At 40.9% G+C, this 15703-nt stretch overlaps 2 protein-coding genes across 2 annotated transcripts; one reads left to right on the top strand and one right to left on the bottom strand.

The window, feature by feature from the left end:
• Positions 1–2263: 2263 nt before the first annotated feature.
• SARC_08452 (hypothetical protein) lies at positions 2264–3337 on the top strand (the record flags this gene model as incomplete). Its single annotated transcript, XM_014297571.1, has 1 exon — positions 2264–3337. One exon carries the CDS (start codon positions 2264–2266, stop codon positions 3335–3337), a length of 1074 nt encoding a protein of 357 aa, XP_014153046.1.
• A 4348-nt stretch (positions 3338–7685) lies between these two features.
• Positions 7686–8623, bottom strand: SARC_08451 (hypothetical protein; the record flags this gene model as incomplete). Its single annotated transcript, XM_014297570.1, has 2 exons — positions 7686–7715; positions 7835–8623. 2 exons carry the CDS (start codon positions 8621–8623, stop codon positions 7686–7688), a joined length of 819 nt encoding a protein of 272 aa, XP_014153045.1.
• Between the last annotated feature and the right edge of the window lie 7080 nt (positions 8624–15703).

The raw sequence follows: 15703 nt of genomic DNA, 5'->3' as shown, positions 1-15703 counted from the left end.
TATATGTATATATGTGTATATATATATATATATGTATGTACGTATATATATATATAGTATTTATGTATGTGTGCATGTATATATGTATGTATATATATTTATATATATTATATAGAGAGAGAGAGGAAGAGAGAGTGTGTGTGTGTGTACAAGCAATAATATATAATTTATACATATATTTGTGTGTGTATATGTGTGCATATGTACATACATACAAGTGACAATACAAATACAGATACACAAATTTATATGTGTGTGTTTGTGTGTGTATTTGTGGATTTGGTATTGAGAAATAAACGTATATACTTGTCGTGAAGTATTACGATTATGTTGTATGTGTATACTGTTAGGTATATATGTGTTTGTTTGTGGATTTGGTATTGAGAAACAAACGTATCTATTTGTCGAGAAGTATTACGATTAAGTTTGTATGTGTATAATGTTATGTATGTATGTGTGAGAGAGAGAGAGAGAGTATTTTTAATATTCAGAAGCAAACATATATATTTGTCTAAACGTATTACAGTCAAGCTATATATGATATAAATATATATATATATAACAGTATACATGTGTGCGTGTCTGTGTCTGTGTATGTATGCACGTATGCATGTATGTACATATGAATGTATGGATGGATGTATATATATGTGTGTGTCTGTGTGTTACATATATATATATATATGTATATATATACATATATATATATGTCTCTGTATTTCTGTGTCTCTTGTGTCTGTGTCTGTTTTTTGTTAGTGTTTGTGTTAGTGACTGTGTCTGCACAGACAGACATATAATGTATATATAGATATATGTGCGTGTATGTTGTGTGTGTTTGTTTGCTTGTATGTGTTTGTACATGTCTATATATATATGTGTGTGTGTGTGTGTGCGTGTACGTGTACGTGTGTGGATGCGTTCGCGTATGTGTGTGTGCGTGGATGCGTGCGTGCGTGCGTGTGTATGTATGTATATGTTTATATATATATTGTGATCGGCCCCAGGGCCCGGAGTATCGAACTTTGGAGTAGAATTTGGCTATGTGATATTATCAAAATTATCGTGAACCAAAACATTACATTATCACGTACACAAATATATACTAGGGCCCTAATCCTAACTTAAATTGTTTAACAACTTCATATCATTCTTCAATTAAAAGAATTCTAACGATAACTAGCAATTGATTTCGGATCTCAATATATATGTAGGTCTGTAGGTCGGTCTATCTGTCTGTATGTCTGTATATCTATATAAATATCTATATATATCATATAGAGTGTGTTCGTCTTATAGGTCTTCAAAGTTCATGTTTGTACTCGTTTAATTTGTGGATATATTCGAGAGAAGAAGAAAAATTGTACACTCGAATATGATCTATATCTGTCGGGCATTTCCGTATTTGTATGCACTTAGTTTTTTGTTTTTTTTTTATGAATGAGCATCGTTTTTGTTTGCGTGAATGTTTGATATTATATAGCATTCGGTGTTTATCCATGAAATAATTTTTGTGATGTTTCTCGTAACGTCTCAACACACCCATAGCTTCAATGATGTACTCCTATGTCTAGATTTTTCTGTATGTCTACCAAACACGCAATCACTCGTATATCGTTGTGTTGGGTTCGTATTTCGAGTTCTAAACGTTTGCATATCTACATCGTTCTATTCAAGATGAGAATCGATCATTGGATGTTTTATTTGCTTGATCTGAGGCATTCATATATTTTTTACGTATATGTGCATTTTTGATACCTTTCTCTGTTATTGCGAATGTTGAAATATCTTTATAGAAACCATAAGTGTATTCGTCTGAAACTCATATGCATGGAACAGCGTGTCTTGCCTTGGTATACATTGATTGAACTCCTGGATCCAACCATGTAGTTCTTAGCATGCGCTCGTCCGAGTTAATTTGTGTTCTTCAATAGAAAACATGAAGCGCTGTATTTGCGTCTGCTCTCAAAACCTTTCGCTTAAGCTCATGCCTTGAACAAAGTGCCTGATGATTCAATATTGAAGTCTTACTATATGCACATACCTCCAATATTCGCTGAGTTACACCATGTTCTTTAGGCTGGTGTCTTAATCACGATACCTTTTTTATTTCTTTGTGACTACTGCTTATCTTCGTACATCGATAGCAAATTGTTTTTCGTAGAGCATTCGTCTGAAGAGAGTACCTCGTTGCCGCATAACATCACCAGGTTCTCCTATGTCTTTGTACATGCTTCAGACTCAAATTTCGGCACTAAATTGCACCATGCAGGAACAGTTCTGTCCTGTGAACTGCGAGGTCTATTCGGACGGCTGTTATACATGTGTCTGCGATCGCGACGGATTCAACCCCATCTGCGACACGACGGAATGTGTAGAGACAGGCCAACCGGAATGTCTTTGCGAGTACGCCCACTCGAAATGCGAGCCAGAAGATCGTATATGTGCGGTATATCTTCGCGACGAGAAGGGTTGTGAGACATGTGCGTGCGAATTGTACCTGGATTCAGTGGATACGAGCAAAGGCGATCTGATGACAGTAGAAGGCGTGTGCCCCGACGATTGTGAAATGTACTTTGACGGTTGCAACTTTTGCATATGCGGGGACTTCGCTGGATGTACTTTGAAGAAATGTACGCCTTATGAAACAACAGATCCATTCTGTATCGATGACTACGCAGACAACGAACCTTCGACTCCTTTATACATTACGCCGGACGACAATGACCTTGTGAATTGTCCCATCTATCTATGTACTATATCCTGCTTATACGGATATCAGCAAACGGATAATGGATGCAATGCGTGCGCGTGTAAGCCCAAGCCGGACTGCCCCGAACTAGACTGCCCAGCGTGCGATACGTCTTTAATGGTCGACGACACAGGTTGTAGCACTTGCGATTGTTTCGTTCAAAAGTGTCCCGAGGGTTGTAACCAGTACTCGGACGGATGTAATACTTTCCTATGTTTGGAAGATCAAGGTATGGAGAAGCAAACCAATATCACGTGCGTTCGAGAAGAGTATCACGCCGCCGCGTGTTTGGAAGGCGCGGAAATAGCGATCCCAGAAAATTGTAGACGATGGTTTGATGGGTGCAACCAGTGTATGGTTGATCTTGATGGCACTGTCATAACGTGTTCAACGAGGCAGTGCACCGTGTTGCGAGATGCGCAGTGTGTGATGTACTACCATGACGATGACGAAATATCCACAAATTCAGCTGGAAACCCTCGAGTGGATGGCGATATAGTGGAAATGAACGATAGTGCATTCGTGGGTGTTGGACGTTATCCTTCGGTGGGTAAAGAAGAAGCGATAACTCCCAGCGTCGACGATTGAGACAACAAGTTTGTGAAGTATTTATGAATATAAAACATATGTATGTATGCATGTGTGTATGTATGCATGTATATATATATGTGTGTGTGTGTATATACATATATGTATATATATATATGTGTGTGTGTGTGTGTGTGTATATATATATATATATATACATATACATGTAAGCACATATATATATATATATACATATACATGTAAGCACATATTTATATATTTATATATATGTGCAGTATGTATATCAATCGAAACCCATATCTGGGTTGGTTGCAGCAGGCAATGGTAAGACGAATGAAAGTACCAATTGCGTCAAGCATAGCTTGCCGATGAGGAATCATGGGATGCTCAACCTGTCTTGGTGCGGCTAAAAAAAGTCATATAGAATACCGTCTTGTTGGCTTGATGGACTGTGTGTGAAATATGAACACAGAAACTGCAAGATTTGTAACTCGAAGCTGTATTGTAAGGTAGATTGAGAGCGAGCGACGGATAGACTGAAATCCGAGCTGGCATTATCAATGGCCGACATACCTGTTGTGTTTGACATCCGGAAAGCATTAAATGAGGCAAAAGTACTTAGCTTGATTGTGCGAGTGTTGTATGTCCATTTCATTGTCATGAGACAACAGTACTTAGCTTATTTAGCGAGTGTTGTAGTCCATTTCGTTGTCAACTTTGAATGCACTTTTTAATGCCATTTGCGGTCTTCTGTGATGTTTGCTTTTTTGATGTCATGCATGTGACGAGTGATCGTCACTGCTAGCCCAGCGAACAATACCTAAAACTCTGGATGTATATAAACGTTCGGGGTTTGAGCAATCACAACAATTACTGTTTCAGTCATCGTGCGGATGGATATAGTGTGTTGAAGAAAGGTCAGACAATGATCTCAAGCAAGGTTGGCGACAGGAAACAGTACCAGAAAGCTCATATTCATGAAGCTACGGAATTAAGGCAAGCGGTCGGCGAAACCGGTATCAACGAAGAGTCAATAAGTACAAAGCAACTAGTAAGCGACTTAATTGCAAACGCTGACGATACCAGCGGATCGGCTAAAAAAACTCTATTTTAGAGTAGCTATATAATAGTACATATATTGTGTATGCTTTTGTGTGTTCATCTCAATGTCTGCCAACAACATGAGAAGCTTATCACGATTAGACCACGCTCGATGTACTGGGTGGGATTTTGTGTGAACTGTGTAGACGCTTTCTTGTGACTTGCAATATTTTTGAACCCTCGTGTAGCATCACAAGTTTCTACTGTACATTGCTTATGTTTGTGTGATTCCCTCTGTTTCTTTCTAGGTGGCTCACTGTTTACAGAATCTATCAGATTGCACAACTCATGGCTCTAATTATAAATTCGCTTTGTGGAACTCGGTATCTAGCACTGGAGGTCCTCTACGTAATGGCATTCAGAATAGTGACTCTAGATCCGCTCCTTGAGGCCCAGATTCTGGCTTTTGAGGTTCTTTACTCATGGGCATTGGATTTGAGGCTCCACTCCTATCGCAGACTCATTTGGTTTATTTAACCAGATGACTCGATGAGTTTGGTTGGATCATCTGCAAATGATTGACACTTTTTGACATGATATCAAATGAGGACAAAGTCTTCTGCACAAGACAAACACTTCTCGCTCTCTGCATGTTCTCGAGTCGCCTTAGATATCAGGGATGGCGCTCTATCCTCTCTCACAAGAATGACATTGTTTGCAGTTAGGATTATCTCGTGCCTTGGGACCAATCAATGTCTTTTGTTTAGTATACTCCTTTTTGACGTTCTCAAGTGTCGTTGCATGACGTGCGGCCGAAACATTTCCAACATCAGCTAAGAGACGCATGAGTGCCACATCAGCAGACACTTTGTTCACTGTTTTTACATCTTGCATATACCACTCAAAACTGCTGAGCAGCTTTCTCAATGAGACGCAGACTGTCATTCATATTACAATATCTCTTCTCACAATATCGAGGAACTAGGTTATCTCGTATAGTTGTGTCTAATTCTATACGCACGATTGTAGCGCAGCTATTTGCGCACTATGTTCTGCACGCAGATCTTGGACAGCTGATGTACCCGACACAAATTCTTGGACTACTGATATAAACACATCACATCCCCCTGCCACGAACCTGTGATATCACTGTATGTTTGCGATTTACTTGTTCCGGGAACACTCTCGATTAAAGTAATGTTAGGCTTCTTATATTCCAAATCAAATTTTGCAGTACATAATTAATTTCGCTACTGCATCATGTGATTGTGTCGAAGTATACATAAATTGAATACTGCAATAGAGATGATAACATAACAAAGTAATAAGTAAAAGACAACGTTGAACTTATACCACTTTAGCAGTATCGTCATCTTGATTATCTTTAGATACTTTTGCGAACGCCACTGGACTATTTTTGATACATTTGTGCCTTTCTCCGTTACATCGTCTCAGCATCGCAAAGCTTTGAAGATATCCAGCGGCCCGTGTAATATTTTTCATCGAATTCACCTTGTAAAATGCGCATTTAACACATATCTCACTCGCCGTGCTTCCGTAAATAGCCATAGATTGGCACCGATGTCTTTCAGCTTACGATTAATCTTGGATGCATTCAAAAAATTGTCTACGACAGAGAATGCTGGTGCGATATTGCTGAGCAGAACAACTTTTTCTTAGATGGGTAGCTATTCTCACATGTAGCATTAGTGATTGTTGTGAAGTCATTTGAACACCATCTGCATTCTGGTTATGGGCATACATGACTATATATAAATACCTTTCATGTATTCGACCTCCTTCCTTGTCCCTGTAAATCATGGCGGAATCAAGAAGACTTTGACCACGCTTTCCGTAATACTTGATCATGTCTTCTAAGTACCATTGTGAGAGTATCTTCTGTTTATGATCGATGAGCATCAATAGTTATTTCTCATCTTTCTGCCAGCCCCCGTGAAAGTATAATTCTGGAATTTAAATTTTTATTGATCTATAATCCCTAAACCCGGCAGGATAGATTCAAGCTAAGAATATTTCACGATAACGCCCAATTTAGTGGTACCATTCGGAAGTTGCAGCGGTGTATTCTCATTTAGGAAATCGATGAACTCGATATCGTCGGATTTATTGCGTAGTGCAGGTATGTTAGTAGGAAGAGGTCCAAAAACAGTACCAGTCTCTAATTGCACAGATTCTGCATCGGATAGTAGTATATGTAACTTGCGCTTGAGTGTCTCTCTTACGGAGGTCTCAACCTTCGGGCAAAAGAGTTTCAATTGACACACAATCGGGACATAAAAAGTCATGAACTCCGTGTTTACATTTGGAATTATCCATAGCCCGCTCTGCGCAAAAGTAAAACCCTTCATTACACTTGACAGCGTTGTAATTACAGTGTTTGGCATATTCATTTTGAAAAAGTCTCTAAAGCTTTCACCTCTGGTGTAAAAGTGTTGTACGGTTATGTAAAAAATGTAGTAGAATAGGTGAATAAATGGACCAACCAACTAAGTACTAGGTTGGCTGGCTCAGTCATTCACCTTTGTCTAAATGTACATTAAAAATGTGGAAAACTCACTAAATGTACATTCACTCAATTTACCGATAAAAACGTACTGAAATATTGATCAAATATGTAGAAATGTACATTTTTGTGACAATTCTACCTATCCAATGTACATTTACTGACTTTTCGTGCAAAATTTGCTTAGATTTGAGTTGAAGAGATCTATATGTCAAACCCTTATCATACAAATATCATATATAAATTTGCTTCGATGTAGATGTTAAAGCATTGGACATCTCACGGATCTTCCCCCCGTATTGTTCATTGTTGCGAATTACGTTGTCTGTCGAAGCTCTACAATATTCTTTTGTGATGTCGCAAACGTATGTGTTACCAGAAGCTATCACATTATGCTTTATGGTAGTGCAGTTTTTATACTCACCAAATACAGCCGAGTAAAGGTGACTCTATCCTTCGTTCAGTACAGTCGCCTATGTACAAGGCGACATCTTATTGTAAGTCTGGTGCCTCTCTCGTACGTACTGGCGTGCATAGTGCCGCTTGTTCAGGGGTTGAGAAAGTCTGGCGGCTTGGAATATCAAAGAGAGCGCGATACAGTATGTAGCGTAATAGCGGTGGGCAGTATTCTCTGACACATCAAAGTGAGCACCTGCAATGGCCATATTGTCTCTACAAACAGTGCAAATGTCCATAAAAAGAACAAATTACTCCTAGACAGAGAATCTTTGCGGACGTTCGCGTGATTCACAATTATCCCTTTCCTCATCATCAGTCTCTGTTTCTCCGGAGTTCATTACCGCTTCTACACGTCAAGGCACGTTATGACTCCAGAGCGTCAGGTTTGCAAGCCTACGATTAAAATTGAGATATTCGAATTGTAGCCGTAGTACAGTTGAGTTCGGTTCTCCTGTGTGCTTCCTACAGAATACAGGGTTCTCCATCCGCTTAAAGAAATTTGCACTACATACCCCACTATGATCACCAATTGCTGCAACTTCTGGAACCTTTTGTTCTTCAGCCATATCTTCACGCATGCGATCCCGTTGCTCATAGAAGATCGGTGTGAATATTTTTGCTGCTTCGAGAGGAGTGATCTTTCGTTTATCCCCATGTCCAGGCCGTCCATTGTTTGTACTTAAACTATAGTGTAACCGTGACACAAAACCGGCAGTTTCACGACGTTCGGAAGGACAGCGACGCACAGATGGGGTCTGAATATAATCATTGATTCGAAAGTAAGGTATTGCGTCTAGTAATAGTATAGTATGGGATTGCCTAGTTGCCAAATGATTGAACTTAAAGTGCCTACGGTGAACCATTAATCCCGTATATCCATCTGCCTGATCTATTTGTTTGTTGTGCTCAATAACTTTCTTCGGATCGAACACAAGCCGTTTAACAAAAGGGTATGACCTCTTCTTGTTTAAAGGCAGCTTATGCCCATTCTCAAAACGAATATTCTCTCCGTATTCATCATCACCCAGAGTACATATACACTTGACAATGCCCCCTGTATTGCTCGGCGCTACACGAGTCACGCTATCGAGTTGATAATAGCGATCCCATTGATGTTCGCGGTAAGGCCTTGCTTCGTATGCAGCTGAGATCGTGTAATCGCCCTTAAAATAAAGATCTCCACGACGAAAGTGTTTTGCGTTGACAGACGCATGGTTTTTGTTTCCCTTACCTCCACCTTGGGTAGCAGACGCACTACACCGTCTTCGTCCAACTCTGGTTGCAATTAAAATAGCCAACATCTTGCGCGTGCATCTGCTTCAAGGCAATTCGGTATCTCTATCACTCTATCACCTACTTGTGTACAATCGTGTACACCACACATACATGTTTCCTTGTATTTGGTTTTCTTTTTAGGTACCTCAGACAGTCCCGTAGAGGTATTTTTTTGGCTGTGCATAGTGTACTATAACCCTTATCGCTAGTATCTGATAATTACAGTCAAGTTTAGTATACTTTTGAGAGTACACACACACATTCTAAAAGTAGAACTAAACATATGACAAGAAATTCAGACTAGGTGAATCTTATTATTTCGTTGTAAAACGCTAATACTGCATTGTTTCTCATGAGTAGGAGTATGCGCTTGAGCGAATACTATTGCCTTACAAATCTCAGAGACCGCGTTGGTTGTTAATACAACGTACATACATACCTGCAACCTTCTAAAACTTAGCTATCATCTACGGTCTCTTCAAAATTTTGTGATCAGCTAGTTGGTAGATATGTTCACTGGCTTTCATCTCATTAAAAAATGCCTAGTATGTGAAACTAGAGGTCTATACATAGGTTTCTGGTTTCGAGCTAGCTTTGATCTCGTTAATTTAAGGACATCTCCGGTCCGGGTTATTTGTGACCTATTTCTAAGTACCACCCAGATCATCTATAGTTGTCTCACAGGGCTCAATACATGTGTACGACAGCTATACACAAAATTTAACATTAAGTTTTAGGTCGAAACAATAATTAGCATACATTGAATTAAATATATAAAATGAGAAACTTTCCTACTATAGTGTTGATAATATGGGACGATTATTTTGGTAGCAGCTCAATGAGTACTTCGTTCTGAAGCAGCCATACATTGAGACAATCGGGCGACAAGCAGTTAATAGATGCATTAAAAATGTTAAGAAAAGGGTATTTTGAAGGAGATGATGATCAAATGCACTTCTCGGGAACATATGAAGAAACACATGCTTATAAATCTTCGAAATTCGCAATCAGTGACACTGAAATAACGTTCGTAACATGCTATAACAAGGATCGCGATGCTATCAATGCCAAATATAAGTAAGTTCAAGGATGTGTGTGTAGTAAGAACAATTAAAGCGCACTATTTGGCCACGCCGCAACGTAGAACATAGCGGTCTCACTTCACAGTCGCCTATGACTTTTCTCATTTCTTCGCATACACCACTATCACAAACACATATTTACCAATTTTCGTGCCTATATAGATGGTAGGCGACGACAACGCAAACAGGTTACACTTGCGGACTCATAGAAGTAGGACTAGCGTATAATATCATAGAGTGTCCAGGAGTCAATCATCATGGTTCCCATACTTAACAATGCTTCACCGAACTCATCTGCGAGAGAACGGATGAAGAGGTTCCGAATACACAGTATGATCCAAGAGCTATCTTGGTGTTGCGGAACTCGACTGTGCTTTCTACCTTGTGCACGGGTTTGTATGGAACCGGTTTAGCACCGCGGATGAGAGGAGGTTTGAGCGGTTCACAGTGGTTTAGAATTGAATTGAAATCCCATTCAAAGTCGCCAACAGTCGCCAGGTAAAGATCAGCATCCCAGTGACAGTGTTTGTCGCCTAGAAGGGTAAGTTGTGCACACTTTATGCGAGTGGAGCCTGTTGCTGAGTCGTCTGATATATCCCATAACCTAACCAAGTCTTCATCTTTATACTCTGAAGGATTAACTTTTATTTGTGTTTGTGTTGTTGACATATACTAAAAGTTGAAACCATACTATGTGCAAAGTTCTCATCTTGTTTGGTATCGAAGGAAAATGTGAAGATGACGAACAATAAGTAACTGATTTCTTATATACTTAGGCCAAGTCTAAACAATTGAATGTTTGAAGTAAATGCATTTAAGGTCGTGAGCCAATGGGGTAGCCGAATTAATTTGTCCAATTTTGGATTTTTTAAAAAAAGTTTAGCTGGTAGCCTTCTAAATTGAACAGGTATGTAGGAGACAAAATTCGTCTCCTGCTACAAAAATCGTCTCCTGCTGATTAAAGTAAGTGTAAGGTCACAATAGTTCTCCATGAAAGGGGGGGGGGGGGGGCGGACATCATTAACGATACTGGCAACGAACGGTTGGACAATGACCAAATGATAGCAATATCAACATCCGTTCATCATTAGCGCACACAGGTACCTACTTTCACTAACGGGTGGTTGAGTCAGATGATACCTCACAACAGCCGCGGCTCAGCGACCTGGCCACGTTTCCAAAGGCGGCGGCTATACCCTTTATGTGTGCTGCACAAACAGTCCGTCCAGCGCCCACATGCACAAGCATTAGAATACCAGGATCACATTTCTGCCACCGTATTGACTGGCCGTGTCGAGGGCGATCGCAAGTTGACTGTTGATGTGGAAATATTAAAACCACTGCACACATTGCCTCTTTCTGATCGCCAGTTCGAAGATGCTCCTCTGTCAACCGACCAAACTGCAGTCCCCAGACTCAACAGGTTTTGGATCGAGTTCTGGCCTTTGAGACACTGCTGATTACCAACCAGGTAACGGCTCAAACCTCACCAACTACTACCCCGACGTATGCTATTCGGGATAACTTTTCATTGACAGTATGATACGTGCACCCGACCGTAATCGTATTCGATCGGAATCCCCGGCACCAGATATGTCACGCCTTCCGGAACGACCTCGCGATGCAGGCATCACTATCGGTAGTTTTTCTTACCTTTACCCCATGATACATTTCTCCAAGAAGTTGAAGCATATCAAACTCAATTACAGTGAGACTTCGCGCGAGATGCTGGCCATTCGTTTAGTCAACATCCTTTTGCCATAGGTTCATCCAACATACGGCTATTCTCTCGGACCACAAGCCGTTGGAAAACGTTGTCACCAACCCAGCCCCTTACTTGCACTCTCGTTCTGTCAAGCACCAACGATGGATGCGCAGTATTGAGATATTAATGAAGCTCGTATTGATATGTGCTATATGCCAGGACCACTACCGATTTTCGGTGATTGTCTGGATATCACAGATAAAATGTTGTGGATACTTCAGTCTCTTTTCCGATGCAAGCACAACTTCATATTCAGAAGGACACGGTGCCCTTTGTAGGTGTCGCTATAACACCTGGACCTACACGGATGCCTGCGGCACAATTTACAGATTGGGTAGTGCCAGATGATACGTCAGACGTCAACAGCTGGTCTATGAATTTCCACTGGGCGGATCCCATCTAGCAGCCGTGAAGACCTTTGGTATTGAACTTTTCGCTAGCCATGAAGACCCTTTGCTAGTGACATACTATACGAAAGACGGCACGAGAGCATACGGCCAAGATGCATGAAACATAAACATTCTCTTCAATCATTGCTACATGAACTCTCCTTGGAGAGACATTGACCCGTTCTTGCATACATGACTACTCGATTTACCCAATACGTCTGTGGTGGTGGTGGTGGTGGTATGTGTTCCTTTCAGATCTAATGCGCCATGGTTCACTAAGCTAATTACACTTATACAGTACACCCTTCTCGTTACCCCCCACACAGCAGACACCTTTTTGCACCGCGAGTGGCGCTCGGTTGTACCCCGAGCTAGTAATACATTATTTCAACCTATCATGCCGGTACAACTACTTCTGAACTCGTTGAGCCGCCAACTCCAACCCAGACACTTATGCAAGCTGAGACCGATGCTGACAAAAGCACATCACATGGGTTAGTTCAGAGGTGCCCACAAATGCGCTACTCCTGGAACGCACCATGTATACAGCTTTATCGCCTCAATCAGACACCGCTCAATCCGGTGGAGTTACAGCGGCATGTGTTCCGTCCTAACTGGATGCAGGCACAAGATATGACCGACGAGAATGATGACCCTACGTTCGTACACCACACAGACCAGCGTAGCACAACATACTCCGGTTTCACAGCATCAGCTAACGATGTCGGAAATCGACCGCCAGCTGGGCTTTGCCATCGCTGACTACACGGTAGTTGGAACTATTCGGTGAGGGTTTCGACTCGACAGCCACTCTCCTTCCGTTCCAAGACACTGGATACAGTGGACCATGTGATCAAGGACATTCTTCATGACGGTCTGATGGACGATTCCTTTGTGCTACTAGAGGAAGACACGCCAGGTGTCCAAGCACGAGTATGAGTAGATATGCACAAGGCACCTCCCACTTTTTTCAGTTACTCAGTTTCTGGCGATCCTTCCTCGGAAGTTGGGCTACACAACCAACGCAAAGATTTGGATGGTTCTCACTCACATTTTAGATTGAGCACTGAACCGGCAGTGCTTGCGGAGATCGAGACATTGAACCTCCAATGTATAGACTAACCCGTCGGTCGAGAGACAATGATCCTCCGTATCTTTTGTATCTGACATGATGACTTTGTATAGCCGCCTGTTCCTACTGTAGCGCCTCCATGCACCTGTAATATAGCGAGTTCCTAAAGTAGAAGCACATGATAAACGTATTTTATAACCGTATGAACGTTTAAACGCTCAATGATTGTAAAACTGGAATACATTAAAACGTAATTATAGGTATTTGTGAAATTGCAAAATAATCTAATAATCTAGATTTGGATATTGAGAAATGCAAACAAACAAATTATAAGTTTTAAATATTTGATTGTACAGTTATATATAATAGAGAGTGGAAACTCTATTGTATATCATACTGGTGGTTTTTGCTATAATGATACGTTTTCCATCAAAATAATTGGAGAGTCTCAGGTGAAATTGACGCCTGATGACGCATGTTACATTTCTGAATACTCTCATCGCAATATAATCCACTGAGAAGTAGGACTTGATATTGAATCCTCCTAGCCAGCCTACTAGGTGTGTCCATCTATGCCTTCAATAGGATGGAGAGGTAGATACCAAGTGAAGGGGTATAATTGCAGACATTTAACTGCACCAACTTGGTATTTTTGATTTCATTTATTTTTCAAAAGTTGAACTTATTGATTTTTTCTATCAATTGCGATTGGAGGATTGTTTCGAGGCATGAAATGAAATTGAAGTGACATATCATGTATCTAATGTAATATACTCTTGATCTTTAGCTACTAACATCACATAAATCTAGGCCGAAGTAGTGAGTGATTAGAACGGAGCTATATAGACAATAGCTTAAGTCTTAAACACCCTAATCTTTTGCTCATTCCTGAGGGCTGAAGCTAAACTGAATTTACTTTTATTTCCTTTAACACATACGTGTTGGTACTATGTAGTCAGCCTGATTGGTCTGATTTTTACATATTTTAAATCTATAACGCTATCAACTTAATGAATCAACGAAGAGGAAATCGCAAGGCGTCTAAGTCCACTCGTAGATGTACAGTTGCAAAGCCATGAATACACAAAAACTCACATACACCTGCTGGCTCATATAAACCCACACTCACATACACCTGCTGGCTCATATACACAAACACTCACGTACACCTGCTGGCTCATATACACAAACACTCACATACACCCTGACAGCGAGAAAGACGCCGAAGTTAAAACATTAAAAGATCGATATTCTCACCAAGCGAGGTGAAGTCGATGCAGGAGATGGCAGCTGGAAAAAAGGTTGCAGGTACAAAAGAAAAGGAGGCAAAAAGTAGCAGAGCTACAGTCGCCAAGAAATAAAAGAAATCAGCGCCCACTGAAACAACCGAAGGTCAGGGCGTGAAAGAGACGCAGGAGAAGACTTCGCAGCGTGGACCAGTAGGTCCTACATTATGGAGTCGAACCCGATCAGGGACGGAATCGGAGTTAGAAACAGAACCGGAGGGTTCTTCCATGACTGACGAGCCGTTGGATTCGGACGGATACCATAGAAACTTTGCCAATTGTCGCGTAGTTTCCGCAGGATTTTAAAAGGAAGAAGCGTTTCACCGTGGAGAAATCGGAAGAAGACCCCTGTTGACGATTCGGATGCGAGTCCCTCACCAAAAACAAAAGAGGAGCAGGAAGATCAGGAAGATTCCGACTCTGAATATCCGCCACCTACAGCTAAACGGTCTCGTACGACAACGGCCTCGCGACGAACGTGCTGGCAGCGGAGACAAAGAATGATGACGACGGGGATGAGATATGACTGCATGGTAATATACAGTTTTAAGTACACTTTATTTTTCCGTTAAAGGGAGTGTGACTTCATTTACGCACTAATAGTCCTGAGTAAAATTTCTAGAGAAATGTACGTATAAAAAACAAACGCACCTATGGGCGGCCCACCAGTAAAAATGAAAGTGCAACTTTCAAGGCACGTAGGCCCTTTTTTCAACTTTAATATTATACTTTAATGTTAAATGGCTTTAGTCGTTTGGACTCGCCCTAACTCGAAAATCAGAACCTCGTATGTTAAAGTTAGCTGACGAGAGTGAGATAGTATGTTGTGCCACGGCTGTAGATCCGAGGTTTACGCTCATCAGTCAGCGCACCATAGTCACAAAAGCAGTATTCTATAACATCTCACCAGACTACGACTTGATAGCAGGTATGGGAGACATGTTGTCAATAGGTATATCTATCACATGTTTACCTACTAACATAGACACACAAAAGGATTAGTAAGATGACAACCTACTGAAGTCCGTATATTGGCCTTTTATGACTGTGAAAGAGATGGCACCCTAATTTACAGAGAAGTTAAAGGATTAATTTTCGGAGTTGAAATGTCTGACGCGCAACTATATAGCATGGTGTCACGAACAGGTAGTCAGAGAACAGGCCAAGGCCTGGTTGGAAGATGGAGTGATGGAGCACCATTTCGTCTACAGATGTTGCCAGCATTCTTCCGACGGATCATGCAGGATTTGTTTCAGAACATGGATAATGTGCAAGTATACATAGACGTTATCATTATATAACAAGACCAAAGAGGAACATGACAAAGTTGTACGTGAGGTCTTAGCCAGACTAAACAAATACAATTTTAAAATCAACAGCAAGAAATATCAATTTGGCGCTAACGAGATACAGCTGTTGGGTTACCGGGTATCAGGCGCGGGGATTATGATTGCTCCAGGAAAGGTAAAATATTAATTAGATTGGAAAACACCTACTACTGGCAAGGACGTG

Source organism: Sphaeroforma arctica (genome assembly GCF_001186125.1).
Source record: "Sphaeroforma arctica JP610 unplaced genomic scaffold supercont1.761, whole genome shotgun sequence".
Taxonomy (NCBI): Eukaryota; class Ichthyosporea; order Ichthyophonida; genus Sphaeroforma; species Sphaeroforma arctica.
This window is presented reverse-complemented; position numbering and strand designations above follow the sequence as displayed.